The sequence below is a fragment of the Engystomops pustulosus genome, chromosome 5 (genome assembly GCF_040894005.1).
Source record: "Engystomops pustulosus chromosome 5, aEngPut4.maternal, whole genome shotgun sequence".
Taxonomy (NCBI): domain Eukaryota; kingdom Metazoa; phylum Chordata; class Amphibia; order Anura; family Leptodactylidae; genus Engystomops; species Engystomops pustulosus.
In genome coordinates, this window is record NC_092415.1 from 143,993,238 (window position 1) to 144,013,235 (window position 19,998).

The window sequence follows — 19,998 nt, forward strand, 5'->3', positions numbered from 1 at the left end:
GCCGATGTGAGGTTTTTTCAGCACATTCTTTGTGCTGAAAAACTCGGCTTATACACGAGAATATACGGTATCATCTGTTAGTAGAGTAATACCACCTATACAGAAAATTCCTTCTTGTTTCTAAATGCATGGCACATTTGGAGAGATTGGATGCAAGTTGAAACACTCTCCCAACTTTCTTTAGTTATAGAGAAACCTATTCCCACCTCTGAAGATTGAAAAACAAAATCTCAAAGGCTGTTTTCTTATTTTTACAACCCTCTGGTACACTAGCAATAAAATGCATATTCTGTAGAAATTTATAAAAGTCTTGTTTCTGGATATTGAACTTGGAGTGTATATCTGCAAAGGCCATTAGATGACCTTTCTCGCTGATATCTCCTATCACAGAAATACCCAAGGATGACCAACAGGATACTTGTTATGTTTGGTATAAATACCGATAGTAGGTGTATAGGTATTTCCCAAATTTTTCAAGAGATCAGTGGTGTGGTGCGGCAAAATTTATACCATGTCTGGAAGCCTGCATATGCAGACACAAGAGATGGCTTTTTATATGGTCGATACATCACAATATTCCATAAATAGGAAGAGGAAAGTTTATCTAAAGACAACCCTTTTTCAATATTAAGCCAATGTTTGTCTGACTTTCCTAATAACCGATCTAAAATTGCTCTGTCATAATACTTTTCCATACAAGACAAACCCAGACCTCCTCTAGCAGTAGGCAAATATAAGGTATCAGCCGAGACTCTATGTACCCCATAGCCCCGGATGTATTTATTAATAATCCTCTGCAGCGTTTGTAGATACTTGCAGAGAAATTGGGTCATTCCTTAAAAATATGTCATCTTAGGTAGCACCATAATCTTCACATTAACCCTAGATGGTCAGATCGTTCCTACCACATAGGCATTTCTGCACACTATACATTACAATTAGCCACTCTTGGCTCTTGGCACCCACCTTTGTGCTCCTGGGACTCAGCAGAGATCACAGGTTCCCTTTAAAGTGGTTATCCGAGTGTTTGTAAAATTATGGGGTCAGGCTGGTGAGGCATTTTTTTTTTAAAAAAACCTGTACTCACCTCCTCAGTCACTCCAAATATACCGCACCGCCATCTCGCTGGAAGCCCTGCTGAGTTCGGAATCCAGCCAGACGAGGTAGCTTTAATCTGAACTCATTAAAGCTTCCGTGCCCCTGTAAACAAAGCCCCACGACACAGGACGTCTGGTGCGACTGAGGAGGTGAGTACAGGTTTTTTTTTTTTTTTAAAAATGCCTCACCAGCCTGCCCCCATAATTTTACAAACATTTGGATAACCCCTTTAAAGGAATATACACTTTGGGTGAATAGTCACTAAGCAGAATTCACCAGACATCTGTTGCAATGTAAGCTAAAACAAACTGTCTAAAAGACTTGAGCCACATTTAACAAGTGGTTTAGATAGTCCTGAGACACTTTTATGGCTTGCATTAATACAGAAATACAAACGCACACAAGAACCATTTCAGGAACTTTTAAGGTCTTCAAAATGTCCTAAAACCACAGACTGAAAGCATAGTACAATATGTAGGAAGTGAATTTCAGACTTGAAGGGGCTATAATATTCATAATGTAAGAAAAAAGTCGGTAGGCAATAAGCCCCCAAAACCCGGCTCTCACCACAACTTTTTGGACGATGTCTCTCTCACTGGAGTGCACGGACTGGTCCGGAGCTTGACCATGCAAACATGAACTTGGCGAAACATATAGCTTCAGGTCCAGCACACAGCGATGAGTAAAAAAGTATTCTCTTTATTGATCCAAGGGGTAAAACCACAAAAAGGAAATACACAGCTAGCGTCACAGACCTAGACCTACGCTAGCTGTGTATTTCCTTTTTGTGGTTTTACCCCTTGGATCAATAAAGAGAATACTTTTTTTACTCATCGCTGTGTGCTGGACCTGAAGCTATATGTTTCGCCAAGTTCAAATAATATTCATACAGCCCAGGACACATGGCAGTCTTAATCCACCCCTGGATGTTGGGCCCTAAAATGTGTTGTGAACCTAAATTTTGTCTTGTTCTGGCAGGAACTTAGCCAAAATAGGTATTGGTAAGGTATAAAGCAAGTATACTTCATTTGTTCTCAGAAGGAAAGCTTTTCAGTTCCATGTTTGCTCTCATAATGAGGAGGAATGCAATGTCAGCTTTAGGTGTGTTTTGGCAGCAAGAAAAGAAAAATTCCCAAGAGTTTAAAGCCAACACACTAGAGAAGGACACAGATCCTTTCTACACTGTAAACAAGGTTCATGAAGTTTTATTAGGCTTTACATTTATCACGGATGGCTACACACGATCAGGGGGCCACAGTAAGGATAGGAGTATTATGGAGGAATGTGATGCATTCCTGTTCCATGGGACTCCTTGCATCATAAATAACTATTATTTAGTTGCCTCCTCTGTACTTTGATCAGCCAGTGAAATTCAGCAATAGTATAGTCATTTTAGCTTTTAAGGATTTTCTGAGGCTTATAAGGAACACAATTTTAGAACTTGCTACAAAAACTATAAACCTTCTAAAATTCGTAAAAAATAAGCAAACCTTAAAAAAAAAATATGGAAATAAATAGAAGACAGATGACAAAAGTTTTCTGCAAAAAAAATTTGTGATATGATTTTGAAAATGTTCATTTTTTCACATTTTCCCTAAAATGTACTTCTGATTTAAAAAAAAAAACTGTGCTGAGCCTTAACATACAAACTGGCTGCGTCCTTAAGGGGTTAACAATGTTGCCACCAGTATTTTAAATTAGCTTCTACCTTCTCCTATTCATATTGTATATTGCTTATAACGCCAACCTACACTAATAGTGGATATGTTTAAAGGGAAGCTTTCATCAGAAGAGGCCCCATAAAGTGCAGCGAAGAAGTTCCACACATACCTGGTGATTAATGGGTAACTGACCAATTACATCATGAAACAAACACTAATAAAATAAAAGATACATTCATAACAACTTACGATTCTCTTCTTCAGCTTCTTGCGGTAAAACTTTAAAATCTAGGAACCAGGCTTCTATCCAGGCCAAGATAAAGGACATGATCGGAAGGACATAACCAAAAGCACCTTGGGAAAACAGCTGGGAAAAAATAGGAATACCTTTAATCCTTCTGTTATGTAATATAAAGAACCAGAAAAAACACACATAATGTATATATGAAGAAATAAAAACTAGTGTTTAACACCTTTAAGGACATGAACCCAAACTGGCCTTCAGGACACCGACCATTTTTACATTTTTTGTCATGCTCAAATTCCAAAAGATATAACTTTTTTATTCCTCAATAAAAAGAGGGTTATTAGGGCTTGTTTATTGCAGGAAAAGGTGAGGGTTGGATTGGTACTATTATATGGTACCTTTTGATTGCTTTCTATTACATGTTTATTAGTTTTTTATTTTTTATACACCTGACAATACGGGTATAACAATGTAATAGATGCTGGGCCAAGGTCGCTCCGTACACGACAATACCAATTATGTGTTTAGGGGGTCATGTGAGGTGTTTTTTAAAAATTATTTTATACTTGTCTCTCTCCTTAGCTGTCACGTTCGTACTGGATCGTGGCAGTAAAGGAGTTAAACTGCCCGGCACAGAGCATCTCCATGTCGGGCAGACACAGCAGGGACCAGGCTGTATCCCAAAGACTATATGAATGTGGCTATTACCAGATAAAGCCCTTGTCCTCTGTGTTATGATAGAGGCATCCATCACACTAGAGGTGTGAATTCATTCCTCTCACGTGAGGGGCATAATTAGCAGCCTGGAGCACTGGACATCACATCCCAGCACTCCAGGTAGCTTTCTAGAAGTCTCTTTTTAAGGTGATTCTGGTGTGCCAAGTTTAGCGGAGACCAACGGCGGGTCCAAGATGAGAGTGAGGTTTTTTTAAAAAAACTTTTTATGATTCCCTTTAATCTTTAGATATCGATTAATGATTTAATTGAGTTGGTCATAAATTTAGGCTTTTTTGAATGATTAACATTACCGTATTTTCCGGACTATAAGGCGCACTTAAAAGCCTTGGATTTCCTTGGAAATCCAAAGTGCGCCTTATAGTCCGGTGCGCCCTATATGAGGGCCGCGGACCCTACTTACATAGGTCCCCGCTACCGGAGACAGCAGATCTCCAGCGGGAACTGCAGACCACGCGGCACGAACAACTTCTGCCGCGTGGTCTGCAGTTCCCACTGGAGATCTGCTGTCTCCGGTAGCGGGGACCTATGTAAGTATGCTATTCTCCACCTCCCCCTCACCTTCCCCGCGTTCCGCGTCTCTTCTCGGCGTCGCGTCCCGTTGGGTCTCCGCTCCGCCCCCGGACCTCCGCCACGCCCCGACCCTGCGCCTTATAGTCCGATGCGCCTTATATATGGAATTATTACATATATAAGGCGCATCGGACTGTTGCGCCTTATATTCCGGTGCGCCTAATGGCCCGGAAAATACGGTACTTATTTCAATTACACACTGATAATGTATATATATCATAGTATTCTGAAAATATATTCTTCAATTTTTCACTTTAGGTTCTTCACTTTACACTGGTCATGTGATCTCTCTCTAAAATATTTTTTAAAAAACTACAAGAGTTAACCCAATCTTGCTCTATGTATAGTTCAAAAAGGACGTAGCTCAGTAAGCTTCATAGGGATTAAGTGTCAGCTCTCACGTACTGGTAACACCTAGCTACATCTCCTGCCAATGGGGATAGCGCAGATCTTGGGTGTTGAACCCCTTAGGATTGTGGTCAATAGCAACCGTGGTACCAAGGCAACAGCCATATTTGAAAGATGAAATATTGCTATAGCACTGTGTTCTCTAAGGCTTCATGGTCTGCCATCTCAGTATCAGCCTGATTTACTTCCTGACAGTTATGTCCTGCCAGCAAGTATCCTCTGCAGTACATTAGTATCAGAAATCATAAGATCTCATAGTCTAGTTTCCTTATTAGACTAAAAAAGGAAATAACAATGTTTTTTTTAAAATTACAGCTAAAAAAACATTCAAACTGTACAAACCAGTTACTATACACTATATGCTACATAGTGTTCATTTGGTATGACTATAACTGTATTGATCCACAAAACAAGAATATTCTGTTATTTGTGATGAACAGAGCAAAAAGTCTTAACCCTTGCAGGACCTTTTTCGTTTTTGCGTTTCTTTTTTTACTCCCCTCATTTCAAAAGTGACAACTTTTTTTATTTTTACGCTTAAGAGATGTGTGAGGGCATGTTATCTGCGGGAGAAATTGTACTTTTTAGTGGTGCCATTTAATATTCCATATCATGTACTTGAAAGTTGAAAAAAAATTCCAAGTGCGGTGAAATTGGCAAAAAACCTAAACAAGTGTGGCTTATTCTTGTGGGCTTTTGTTTTTACGGCTTTAATTCTGCACTCCGAATAACACCTACTCTTTATTCTTTGAGTTGATACCAAATTTATATAGGTTTTGTTAGGTTTTAGTAGATTTTAAATAATTATAATCTTTTGTACAAATAAAAATAATTTGCCATTTTGAAAAATTCTGAGGCCAATAACTTTTTCACACTTTGCTGTACAGACCTATGTAAGGTGTCATTTTTTATGATATGAACTGGCGTATTAACTTAAATCAATTTGGGACCTGTATGATGGATGGTAAAATGGCAAAAAGGGGCGATTCAGACATTTGGGCGCTATTTTCTTTTACGGTGTTCATGGCTGGGAATAATCTTTTTCTATTTAAATAGAACGGGCATTTTGGGATGTAGCAATGCCTAACATGTTTATGATTTTTATGTTTTATTTATTTTTATGTGTTCTAGTGAAAGGGGGTGATTTTAACTTACATTTTTTTTAGTATTCTTTTATTAATATTTTTTTACATTTTGTTTTCTATTATTTCTGACCCTCTAGGGTACTTTAACCCTACATGGTCTGATTGTTCATACTATATGCTGCAATACTACTGTATTGCAATATATAACAATTTTACTGATGATCTCTAATAGCCTGTCATCGACACACTATTAAAGATCATTATACATGGCAAGCCTACGAGTCTATATGAGACCGCCACCATCTGATGACGTCAAGGGGCAGAGATCAGCCATCCAAGATTGAGTTTTCTCTCCATACATCCCCCGCAGCACCAGGATGTTGTCCAAAGGGGTTAAAACAAAGCATTTATTTGTGTCAGAAACAGAAAAGGATCCAATGGGAAGGGGAAGTATATCTTGGTATTTTAACACATTTGTGTTTGAGTACAAAAAGAGCATTAAAAAATGTACTTCATAGTTTCTCTCCATTTCTGAATCACACTTCATGTAAGCTTTAAAAAAGTGAACTAATTTTTACTCCCAATCCCTGCTGGTGGCTTTAAAACCTCAAGCAATACATTGTGACCCAAATAAACTGAAAATAACTCCAGAAGTAACATAGAGGGGGAAGTTATCAGTGCTTCCATGCCAGTTTCTGCAGTGCAAAAGAAATTGTGATTATTTCTGCAGCTACACCACTTCCGCTGGATATTCGGATTCATGTGCATAACCTGCAAACGTTTCTAACTTTTTAAAGTTTTGCCCGCTGGCTCTGTTGCCCGACAGATACATCAAGAGGTTTATACCTCTTGATGTAATCGCCACAACGTGGGGGGGGGGGGGGGGGCAAGGCCCTTGTAGGCCCGTCGTCACGTGATAAATTCCCCACTAACCCACAACAGCAATGCAATGAAGCCAGCAATACCTCAGCTGTATCAGCAATATTGTTCGGCCATTGGCCACTATGTACTTACCTTAGATAAAATAACTTTCACTATAAGAAAGGCACATGTTGTTGCAGTGGTCACCTATAGAGAAATAAGCATAAAAAGTTTACTCACAATTTAATTATTCAGATCAAAGAAATGGACCTCAAATGCCTGAGTGACAACTGAATATGTGCTCCCCACACACTACCTGCTGCTAGATCTAACATGTACACTGTACAATTTCTGGAATGTATAGATACAAACACACAGGTTCATGGATACACAGTGTATGCAGCGTGATAAAGGCCTCAAACTCGTTTATATCTCAGTTGGAGCGAAATTTAGGCTACCAAATGTCTATTCCAAAGGCAACGGAGCAGTCTAGAGTTGGTCTCACTCATCAGATTTAAAATCCACAATAATAACGATTATGTTAAAGACAGACTTCTCAAAGCTTACCCAGCTCTTTTAAAAACTCTGGGGGGATTTATCATATGTCAGCGCTCGAACTAGTGCAAATGAATGTTTGCAGGTTTTTAAAAACTACAGAGGCCCAAAACGTGGAGGTGGTTTAGGCATAAAAATAATTGCAATTTCTAGTTTCCTAGAAGTGTGCAAGAAATTTGCGATAATGTCAGTGCTTCTACGCCACAAAGCCCTGATAAATGTCCGCATCTATGGAGCAAACATGGTGGACAAATCTTTAGCTTATTTTAACTGCAAATCACATACCAAGAGAATACCAATCATAAACTGGGTTCCTCTTCTGTAATGACTGAATGACCCATCAGACCTACTGTAAATAGGACAAGTAACGTCCTTACAATTAATTTTTTAATAACTTTAATTCTTAATATAACAAACCCACCACACCATTTCTGAAGAATGTATGATCTATGCATGGACAAAGGGTAAGGAAGTAACAAGAAATCAGAGATCAGTTGTTCATCTTTGTATATACCTAGAATCAGACAATAAGTGGAGGTTTAATGATTTTATTTTTGTTACTTTGGCTGGGAAATGAAAATAGGTTAAGGTTGAAGGAAATCTACTACCAGGATGAAGGATTGTAAACCAAGCACACTTACATGGAGGTATGTATCCCCTTTTAGCTTCTTATGTGCTTATTTTTATAAAAACAAGGCTTTAAAAAGTATACAAAAGATCCTGAGGGGCTCTGGGTTCCATGGATGGTGCCTGGAGCCCCTCAGGCTCATTTGCATAATTTTAAAGCCCTTTTTTTGCAAATACAAGGTCATAAGAAGCTAAAAGAAGTGAAGATCCTACTAGAGGGAACAACACCACCATGTAAGTGCATTTGGTTCACAATCTTTGATCCTGGTGGTAGATGTCCTTTTACAGTTACCACTGACACAAGTGAACATGTCTGTGTGATGATCTTTCATAGTTCCATGTATCTAAAAAAGGAAGGGTCTAATAGAACTTCAGATGTACCTACCGCTACGGCCCACCAGTGACGCAGTTTGCATATTGCATAAGCAATAATGAGAACATTAAATCGAAAGAACGATAACAACTGTTGAGAACAAGAAAACATTTAAAAGTGTATTAGATCACATGCATAGAATAGCAAATAAAACAAGAAAAGAAATCATCCAGCCCCTCTTCTATCAAAAGGAAGCTAATCTTTTCTGTCGCTTGTCTAAAGATATGCTAATGCTGGATCAGGAAGAAACAAGTTTTGGTTAATACACTGTATTTAGAACCTGTACATAAAAGAACCAGACTTTATAGAGCCCTAAATGTGGTACTTAGTGTTGTGTAGCGAATATTGGTTCATCTAAATGACACAAAAAGAACAAATGTGCTCTGTTGGCATACTTATTATTCAGTATTATAAATATTGACTCCACTACTACTAGCTCTATCATTCTTTAACTTAACCCCTTAAGGACACAGCCATTTTGCTCAGTCCTTTATTTGTAATCTGATTTGTGTTGCTTTTAATAGTTGTAACTTTTGAACACTCTAAAGGAAATCTACCATTTGTTTGTATGCATTATGAACCAAACATACCTTGAGAATGCTGTAGCTACAATGACGCAGAAAGATATCATGTTTAATCCCTGAATTGAGTGGTTTTGCTGGAAAAACATAATAATGTAGCTCTGTCGCTTCTCCTCTCACATATGTATGAAGTATGCACTGCTTCAGAGAATGATGTAATCACTTGTGTTGTGCCTGACAGGATGAAGCTATCAATCGCTGCACCATCCACCAGCTGTATTGATTATCCAGCTCAGGTTGAGTAGTCCTGTCTGGATAGTTCAGAAAGTTCCGTGTAACATGCAGGCTGAAGTCAATCCAGCTTTCCCAAGATCCTGAATCTTATAATTGTTTTTTCAGCAAAACCACTCAGCTTAGGAATTAAACAAGATATGCTTCTGCATTAGTGTAGCTACAGCATCCTCAAGGCATGTTTGGTTCATAATGCATTAAATCAAATGGTAGATTCCCTTTAACTTACCAAACTGATATTGAGATTGTTCTTTCGTGACATGTTGTATTTTTGACGTGTTATATTTTGGTTGATATTTTTTGCAATTATTTATAAAAATCAAAATTTTTAACAACGAAATTATTTACTATCTAACATTTCCCATATCGTTGCTTTCTGTTTTTAACATGTAAACATATCCTTATTTTAATGCAACATTAGACGGCTAAAAATTTCAGATTTTTAAGGCAATTTCATAATAGAAGCTTAGTTTAATTGTACAAGTCTTTAGGGATGCAGAGATACCATATATGTGGGGTGTGTATGGTGATTTTCACTTTTTTGTATTATATGTCAATTTTTTATGAATAGGGGCTTTGGGGGCATTTTTATTGATTTATGAAAGCAAACTTGTCAACAGGAAGGTGACAGGTTTCAATAGCCTATGCTCTGCTAATTTTTAGAAATGCCTTTGTCAGAATTTCAGTAGTTTATAATAGTTTGATTTACATTACCTTGCTCCCTCCCAGCAGCATGTGGTGAATCCCCAGAGAGGATGCTGCACCCTGTTTGTGTGCATTCTTCCTCTCATCCACACCATCCCTTTCTCTCCCCTGAGTACTCAATGCATATGATAGGAAGTGGGGAGATGTGAGAGCTGCATGAGTTTGAAGGAGAGGAGACTGACACAGGCACAGGCTGCAGATTCCCTCTCCTTGGGGACCCACATGTTGCTGGCTGGGAGCCAGGTAATGTAAAATAAACTGATATAAACTACTGAAATGATTCCAAATGCTGACAAAGGCATTTTGAAAATCAATATAGCATAGGCTATTGGAACATGTCACTTTCATTCCCTTTAATTTATTTTTTATGTAAAAACTATTTTTTTATACACATCGGACTCACATCTGAAGTGCTTGTCGATCTGCGCTTCCTCTTGCAATGTCGGATGAAGCCAGGAGGCGACCAAGTCCCCACTGATCATGCGTAGTGAAGCCAGGGTGTACAACTCCGGCTTCATTGCCACACCGCACAGATTCTGCGAGCTCCGGAGCAGGTATTAGGAAGTATTAATGTTTATTAATTAGTATGGAAGTCATACAGGGTGATTCAGGACACTAAACCACAATGTTCATAAGGACCTGTGGATTGTTTAGTGTCCCAAATTGCCCGACAGGTTCCCTTTAAGGTGTTTTTTTTGCCAAATCACATGTGAAGACACACTTTAGCCCAATGCCCTGTGTATGTTTACCTACAGTGGATTGCTAGCCACGAAGCTGAAGAATATGAAATGGATGACAGGTCTCTTAATTGAGCTCCGAGTAGAGCTTTATTTGATAAATATATTCTGGTCTCCCTTCAAATCAATAAAACAGATATAATGCACATGTTTAGATAAAAGTGAAAAATCAGACTGGGAAATGGTGAAACACAATCTCTCTAAAATAAAAGTTATATTGGAACGCTCTATTCACAATCCCTATACCTAATTCATATATCTCTTAAATTACCCAGAAATACTTACAAAGATGTCGAAAAATGAATAGTAGTAGTCATAATGTAAAACCTCTTTCTGCAAGGCCTCTAGAATATTTACATTTGCCTAAATTATAAAAAAAATAAAGTTACTTCAATCTCTTTAAAGGACAGTACAAATGTTATTCCCATTCTCCATTAATCCACTTATTTATCATAAATAGAGTCAGCTTCCATATCACCTCAGAAGTTGGAGAATATAGACTGGCGTTTTAAACAGCAGTCTTCAAATTCGTCCTGAATCTACTGAGAGACTCTGGTCTCTTAGCAGATCGGGGACCAGCCTCCGCCCAGCAAGACTAGTTATGCATTCACGCCCCTACCCGCCACATCACAACCAAACTGGCATGCGGAAAACGCACCAAACTGGCGGGGGTGTGGAGATTTAAATCCCTTCTCCACAGGAAAACTGGTGAAGGTATAATAAACCTCCCCCATTGAGTTTCTCAGCTAAAAGAAACTTTGATCTTTATAATAATGCAACTAAGATTTTCAGGCACATGTCTCACTTACAATACTACTTCTTCAAAAGAGAAAAACCCAGAATTTGAATTAACCGACAGCTTTGTATTTTAAGTAAAATGAAAAATGGAATGAGAAAACTTTGTAAAAGTTCTAGCGATGAAGAGTGAACAATGTTATGACCAACATAAAAGGATCATGTATTCAAACTGAATCACTTACATTTAACTCTATGATCCACAATAAAGTGACAAACAAGAAATCAAAGGTGACAAAGAGGCAGAATGTTCTTCTGACATCAGATATGCTTTTTTTCCCTGAGCTCTCATAAGATTCAAGTCTTGCCACCAGCTCCGCACTATTAATTGAATGAACATCAAGCAGCGAACTGTGAGAATCCAAGGCGCTGCTCCGTGCATACTCGCTATCAGCATGATGCTGGTTCATGGTGACTGGGCAGAGGATGTCTGCTTTCCTTCTCTATCATTACCTAGGTATCTCCACCTGTAAAAAGAATAAATTATCAAAACACATGCTGTGATTTCCATCATTATTAATATTTTATTATAACACATATGTTCTGCTTTAAAGGTGCATAAAGTATTAACTTGACAAGACTAAATCTTAATTAATGTAACCGTTATGACTCTCCAGTGAAGGGGTTGTCCCACAAAAGATGGGCACAGTGGGCAGTGCTGTTCGGCAGCAGACAGGGACTCCATGTTTCATATTTTACAATGATATGACTCCCATTTAATGCACTGTGCTCGTTGCGTGGGATAGGGTAAGAATGCTGGTCTGTTTCCACATGCCTAACATGTTAATGCGCAGCTAGACAAGTAGTCATATACTGGGCTAAATTTATCAAAGTGCCTAATACTTGATAATAAATGTGCCATTATATAAGACTGTCTAGTTATATTTTGCACCTCCTATTAGTCATTGTGCTCTTAAGGAATTCCCAACTTTAAAGGAAACCTACCACTGCTCGCATGATGAAATCATGAGAGCAGACCACCCAGTAGGCTACTTAATGCTGATGCCGGCACATAGTTTTGTTAGGCTCGGCGAACTTTAGTTTAGCTAAAACCACTATTTTCTTACATATTTAAATGAGCCCTCCGGTGCTACCCTGCGCCATCTTCGGGCTGGCGATGGCTTCCGATGTTTAATTATTCCTCCTTCAGGTGCCGAGAGCCGTGACGTCACCAAGCTCTCGGCACCTATCGCGCATCCGCAGACACTAAGTCTCGCACAGCCGGCCGTCGATAGGTGCCGAGAGCTTGGTGACGTCACGGCTCTCGGCATCTGAAGGAGGAATAATTAAACATCGGAAGCCATCGCCAGCCCGAAGATGGCGCAGGGTAGCACCGGAGGGCTCATTTAAATATGTAAGAAAATAGTTTTTTTTAGCTAAACTAAAGTTCGCCGAGCCTAACAAAACTATGTGCCGGCATCAGCATTAAGTAGCTTACCAGGTGATTCGCTCACATGATTTCATCATGCGAGCAGTTGTAGGTTTGCTTTAAGGAGTACCAAAAGTATCTAAGGACTGTCTTTACCGCTTCATAGATGTTATACAAAATATTATATCCACATATTTCTCTTTTAAACAGAATGAACTATATTCCACAGCGTCTACTGTTATAACTATCTTTTGTTGCATTCCCTTTAATCAGTACAAAGAGCATCTACAAAGATAAAGAGGCAGCTCCGACTCTGGATCTCCATTTAAATTGCTTGGATCTTTTTCAATACCTCAGACTTTGTTTAGAGTGAATATGAACTGCATAGAATGGCGCAGACGTACAGAAGGTTAGGCCATGAGTGGACACTTGAATTATTTTATATAGTATACAATGCTAGAGAAATGCATGGGACATTTTTTTACTTTTTTTTTTAAGTATCCATCCCAGCAACATTACGACTCAATAAACCTTTGCTCTGACAACAATAGACCATAAATTATAGAGATCAAATACACATTATTATGATTATTAAAATATTAGCAGTAGCATTGAGACATCTCTTTGAAATAACACTGAGAATTAAATGAGAAGAATACAATACTGCACTTTAGAATAAAAATATGTACCCAGGGGTCAGTACTTACGCAGCATATTTGTATAACTGATATAAAACTTCACACTTCTCCATACACTGAGGGAAACAAAAGTACAATCTCACAGATCACATGCTATTGGCCAGGGTCCAGAAAGTCTCACTGTCTCATGTGATCCTATTGTAAATGAAGACTCTGCCCCTGAACTCTGTCCAAAGAGGAAACTGAAAAGGAGAAAAAGAAGTTATTTTACAAACATGAAACTCCTTTTGTGTGCTATTTTAACAACTCATAACATTTTACAAGGTATTGATGTCACAGGTAAAGCACAATTGAATGTACAAAACACATAGTAAGCCGACTACACAGGAACGTGTGCAGCCCATGGAAATGGACCTGTATGTTGGCCATGTCCCGTGGACTGTACACATCGCATAGTGCATACAGAAATATGCAAATAACTAAACAAGTCTCTGAAGTCTGTCTGGAGACTAATTGCAGGGCACATTCTCAGGGTGCGTTTACACGTTCCATTTCAGATGCGTTTTTAAACAACCAAGCATCCACAAGGCAAGTGGGAGGGGCTTGGACAAAAGGAATATGCATTTCTATAATAGAAAACATATGGTGTTCATTCCATAAGGCATTTGTTTCAGTGGAAACGCAAATGCGTTTCGGCCAGGCCCTTCCCACTTGCGTTTTGGATAGGAAAGTCTGGGATATTAAACTACCTATAATTTAATACTAGAATGATCATCTTCATAATCCTTACATCATGCGATACAACTTCTAAATGCCAGCTTTCTATTAGAAGTGATTGGATATTACAGAATAGAGTGGGCTTCCTGCCAATTCAATACTTCCTTTATTTAGCCTCTCAGGGAATTTCTATGATGCAATGTTGTCAGCCAAAGAAAATGGAGCCTTTATGTAATATTAGATACAAATATAATGTGTGCATTTAAATGGGCGGTCAAGGATTCTAGATTTATAGCCTATTCTCAGGAAAGTGAATCAATATATGAGGCTACTTTCACATGCCACAGCTGAACTGCGTTTGGAAATGGAATTTACAGGCTGTGGGGTTTGGCTTTACTCAATTGCAAATTACTTTCTACTGAAACACATGCAGCTGGTAGCAGCCACCGCATGTTTTACATGTAAATAATGTAAATTGGACTTGCCTGATTTATCTTAGTGGTTGATATATGAAGAAGGTGAGTCTGTAGGTTTTTTGAGTCTGAAAAGCTACACAAAAGTTTCAAATGTTTAAGAAATCCTTGCCTATACCTACTCTGGGATGGAGTTTATTTGCTCAAAATTCGCGACTTTTTACTGCGACTGCACAGATTTACAACTTTTTAAAGGGCACCTACCACCACTATGAAGAACTGCATGCAAATGAGCCTGGGGGGCCCCATGATAATGGAGCCTGGAGCCCCTCATGCTCATTTGCATACAGACGTTCATTCTGGTGGTAGATGTCCTTTAAGACATCTACATCTGGATATTTAATCCAGATTTTTAAATCCGGCACAGAAGTGTAAAACTTTGGTGAGGCAAACTTTGCAGTGTAATTGCGCACTAAGTCACAAAAAAGTGAGAAAAATAACAAAAAAAACCATTGATAAATTACTTCTGTGATCGGCCAAGCCCCGCTGCCTCTGAATTGTAATACAAGACACAATTCAAACACTGCATGTGAACACAGCCAGAGGGCAGTTTCCCACGTAGCGCTTTTTTAATGCGCTTTGAAACACATCCAAAGCGCAAGTGGGAGGAGGTTTAGCCAAAACTCAGATGCATTTATTTTATGGGTCTAGACACAGTTCAGTAATGGAACAATGATCTATTTTGTGGCCAGCATTACAGAACATTCGGCCTACAATACAACTCAAAAGAAATCTACACTACTAATGACAACATATTGCACTTGGTGAACACCCAAACAGTATGAGAGTCAACCTTTGCAGTGCTGCTTTCCAATGATGCACTTATAAAAAGCAGAAACAGACAAAATACATTTTATGAGGCAAAATGGCTTTTGTTCTTGTCGGGATATTGGATACTGGGTTTATCAAATTTGTTTATCCATGGACTATACAGAGTGCCTTGCAAAAGTAATCGGCCCCCTCGAACTTCTAACATTTGCCACATTTCAGGCTTAAAACTTAACTGGATAGTGTATTTACGGCGGCGGTCGGGTCCCGCTGCATAGAGAGGCCTCACACACTGAGCCCTCTCCATAGCCAGTAAGTCTTTGCTGCATATTGCAGCAAAGACGTATCGGTAACACCCACGATTGGTGCTAGCACTGATCGCGGGTGTTATTACAGCGATCACTGCCGGCAGCCTCAAAAAGATGGCAGCGCATGGGCCTTGAATGGTCGCTCCCCGTGACGTCATCGTGAAAAATATGAAAAAAATCTATAAAAAGTGATCAAAAGGTCGTACAGTCCTAAAAATTATATCATTGAAAATATTATCAAATGTCGCAAAAAATGTCTTCACCCACAGCTCCGTACAACAAAGTATAAAAAAGTTACTAGCGCCAGAAGATGGCAAAATAAAAAAAAAAAAAATTGTACAGGTGGTTTTAATTTTTGTAAATGTATGAAAACATTATAAAACCTATACAAATTTGGTATCCCCGTAATTGTACCAACCCAAAGAATAAAGTAGACATGTCATTCGGGGTGCTCAGTGAAAGCCGTAATATCCAAGCCCACAAGAAAATGGCGCAAATGCGTTTTTTCACTATTTTCACTGCCTTTGGAATTTTTTCCCTGCTTCCCAGTACACGGCATGAAATATTCAATACCATCACTATGAAGCGCAATTTGTTACGCAGAAAACAAGCCATCACACAGCTCTTTACGTGTAAAAATAAAAAAAGTAAAAGATTTTTGAAGGTGGGGAGTGAAAAGTGGAAATGAAAAAACAGGAAAGGGCCCGGTCCTTAACCGGTTAAAGATATAAAATTGTACTCCATAAAAAGTTTTGATAAAGTTTGCCACAAGTCACCTGGGAAACACACCAAACATGTGGAAGAATGTACTCTGGTCAGATGAAACCAATATGGAACGTTTTGGCCACAATGCCAGAAGATATGTTTGGTGTAAAAGCAACACAGCTCATCACCCTGAAAACACCATCCCCACTGTCACACATGGTAGAAGCAGCATTATGGTTTGCTCCTGCTTTTCTTCAGCAGGGACAGGGAAATTGGTTAAAATTGATGGACCCAAATACAGGAACATTCTAGAAGAAAACATGTTGGAGTCTGCAAAAGACCTGAGATTAGGAAGGAGATTTATCCTCCAACAAGACAATGATCCCAAACATAAAGCAAAATCTACAATGGAATGGTCCACAAATAAACGTATCCTGGTGTTAGAATGGCCAAGTGAAGTCCAGGCCTGAATCCAATCGAGAACCTATGGAAAGGGCTGAAAAATGCTGTTCACAAACGCTCTCCAGCCAATCTTCCTGAGCTTGAGCTGTTTACCAAGGAAGATTGGGCAAGAATTTCAGTCTCTCGATGTGCAAAACTGATAGATACATACTCCAAGCGAATTGCAGCTGTAATCGCAGCAAAAGTTGGCGCTATAAAGGATTAACTGAAGGGGTGAATAATATTGCATGCCCCACTATTCAGTTAATAATTTTTTACAGTAGTTTAAAATATCCAAAAAATTTTATTCCACTTCATAATGGTGTTGATTCTTCATCAAAAAAAAAAAAAAACACAATTTTATATCTCTATGTTTGCAGCCTGGATTATGGAAAAAGGTAGAAAAGTTCCAAGGGGGCCGAATTCTATCGCCAGGTACTGTACAGTCATGGCCATGAGTTTTGAGAATGATACAAATGTTAATTTTTACAAAGTCTACTGCAGCAGGTTGTATAATGGCAATTTGCATATACTCCAGAATGTTATAAAGAGAGATCAGCTTAACAGCAATTAATTGCAAAGTCAATATTTGCCTAGAAAGTGAACTTTTTTTTCCCCAAAACACATTTCAACTTCATCGCAGACCTGGCTTAAAAGGAGCAGCTAACATTGTTTCAGTGATTAAGACAGGTGTGGTTGTTGATGAGGACAGGGCTGTAGATCAATCTGTCATGATTAACCCCTTAAAGAAGACCTGTCACCTAAATTTTCGGCGCTAGGAGCTGCTTACTCAGCTGCGGCGGGGTACAGTGTAATCATCGGACAGCAGTGTATTCATGAGGGGGCGGTCCGAGGCGCTGCCTCTTCCCCGGACCGCCCCGCTAGCTCCATAGGCCGGCAGTCACCGCCCCCTAACCACGCTCCAACCCCGCCCCCTCATGAATACGTCGGACAGCTTTGCGAGCTGTCCGACAATTACATTCTACCCCGCCGCAGTGTTTGATAGCGTTACCGGAAGTTTGCGGTAACGCTATCACTCTAACACTGGGGCGTTTGATCGAGAACTAGGAGCTGCTTACTTTAGTAAACAGCTCTTAGTGCCGATAAATTGGGTGACCGGTCCTCTTTAACGCTCTGCGCCGTAGCTCTACGGCGCAGAGAATGTATGAAGAGGGCTCACGGGCTGAGTCCTCTTTATACAAGGGTGGGGGTTGTTGCATATCTCAGCAAACCCCCACCGCTAATAAACACGGTCGGTGCTTGCACCGATCGTGGCTATTAACCCTACCGATGCTGCCGGCAAAGTCGCCCGCGGCATTTAAAATACGACGGCACGTGGATGCCGCCATCTTTATTACGATCGTCACTCACCCGAACGTCATCGGGGGGTGCCGTTTGGTTGCCGTGGAAGACTTGGGTCTTCGTCTGACCTGAGACAAAATGGCTTCTGCAGATTCGTTACAATGAGCCAGTGGCTCATTGTAACAAATAACATGAAAAAAATCCAATTAACCGTATTTTCCGGACTATAAGGCGCACTTAAAAGCATTGGATTTCCGTGGAAATCCAAAGTGCGCCTTATAGTCCGGTGCGCCCTATGTATGGCGCTGGGCACAGGGCAGCGGACCATACTTACATAGGTCCCCGCTACCGGAGACAGCAGATCTCCAGCGGGAGATCTGCTGTCTCCGGTAGCGGGGACCTATGTAAGTATGGTCCGCTGCCCTCCTCCACCTTCCCCGCTCACCTTCCCCGCGTTCCCCGTCGCCGCGTCACGTCGGGTCTCCGCTACACCCCCGGACCTCCGCCACGCCCCCGGCCCTTATAGTCCGATGCGCCTTATATATGTAATTATTACATATATAAGGCGCATCGGACTAATGCGCCTTATAGTCCGATGCGCTCTATAGGGCAAAAAATACGGTATTGCAATATATGGTAGGAACGATCTGACCATCTAGGGTTAATGTACCCTAGATGGTCTAAGAAATAGTGAAAAAAAAGGTTCAAAAATGAAAAAAATTTATAAAATATTAAAAATTCTAATCACCCCCCTTTCCCTAGAACTGATATAAAACATAATAAACAGTAAAAATCACAAACATATTAGGTATTGCCGCGTCCCAAAATGCCCGATCTATCAAAATATAAAACCGGTTACGGCCGTTGGTGACCTCCGAGACTGGAAATGGCGCCCAAATGTCCGAAACGCGACTTTTACACCTTTTTACATCACATAAAAAATGGAATAAAAAGTGATGAAAATGTCGCACAGACCTCAAAATGGTAGCAATGAAAATGTCGGCTCATTTCACAAAAAATGACCCCAGCCTAAGTATGAAAAAACTATTAGTGTCAGAAGATGGCAAAAAAATTTTTTCTTTTTTGTACACATTCGTTTAATTTTTGAAAATGTATTAAAACGCAATAAAACCTATAAAAATTTGAAAATATAATATTTGTGTCATTCTCAAAACTTATGGCCATGACTGTACACTGCACAAAACAATAAAGGGAAATAACACATTCTAGATCAAGGGTCCCCAAACTTTTTACATAGAGGGCCGTTCACGGTCCCTCTCAGACCGTTGAAGGGCCGGACTAAAGTTAAAAAATAAAAAAAAATAAGAAATTCCTCTGTACACTGCACATATCCTATACTGCTTCTTCATCATTAATTATTTCCTATGCTTCCCCCCACCACTTATTATTTCCTATACTGCCCCTCCATCATTAATTATTTCCCATACTGCTCCTCCATCATTAATTATTTCCCATACTGCCCCTCCATCAATTATTTCTCATACTGCCCCTCCATCATTAATTATTCCCTATACTGCCCCTACATCATTAATTATTCCCTATACTACCCCTCCATCATTAATTATTCCCTATACTGCACCTCCATCCTTAATTATTCCCTATACTGCCCCTCCATCATTAATTATTTCCCATACTGCTCCTCCATCATTAATTATTCCCTATACTGCACCTCCATCCTTAATTATTCCCTATACTGCCCCTCCATCATTAATTGTTCCCTATACTGCCCCTCCATCATTAATTGTTCCCTATACTGCCCCTCCATCATTAATTGTTCCCTATACTGCCCCTCCATCATTAATTGTTCCCTATACTGCCCCTCCATCATTAATTATTCCCTATACTGCCCCTCCATCATTAATTATTCCCTATACTGCCCCTCCATCATTAATAATTCCCTATACTGCTCCTCCATCATTAATTATTCCCTATACTGCCTCTCCATCATTAATTATTCCCTATACTGCCCCTCCATCATTAATTA

At 39.5% G+C, this 19,998-nt stretch overlaps 1 protein-coding gene across 2 annotated transcripts in view; it reads right to left on the minus strand.

Annotated features, from left to right (window-relative positions):
- STARD3NL (STARD3 N-terminal like) overlaps positions 1–19,998 on the minus strand; it is a 44,013-nt gene that overhangs the window by 14,766 nt on the left and 9,249 nt on the right. For both annotated transcript variants that reach the window (XM_072153291.1, XM_072153290.1), the window contains exons 2-7: positions 13,349–13,521; positions 11,458–11,739; positions 10,763–10,840; positions 8,236–8,313; positions 6,822–6,875; positions 3,009–3,126 (exon numbers count right to left, since the gene is read on the minus strand). In XM_072153291.1, coding sequence (XP_072009392.1) covers positions 3,009–3,126; positions 6,822–6,875; positions 8,236–8,313; positions 10,763–10,840; positions 11,458–11,682 — 553 coding nt within the window. In that variant the 5' untranslated portion in view covers positions 11,683–11,739; positions 13,349–13,521. The remainder of the gene's footprint in view (positions 1–3,008; positions 3,127–6,821; positions 6,876–8,235; positions 8,314–10,762; positions 10,841–11,457; positions 11,740–13,348; positions 13,522–19,998) is intronic.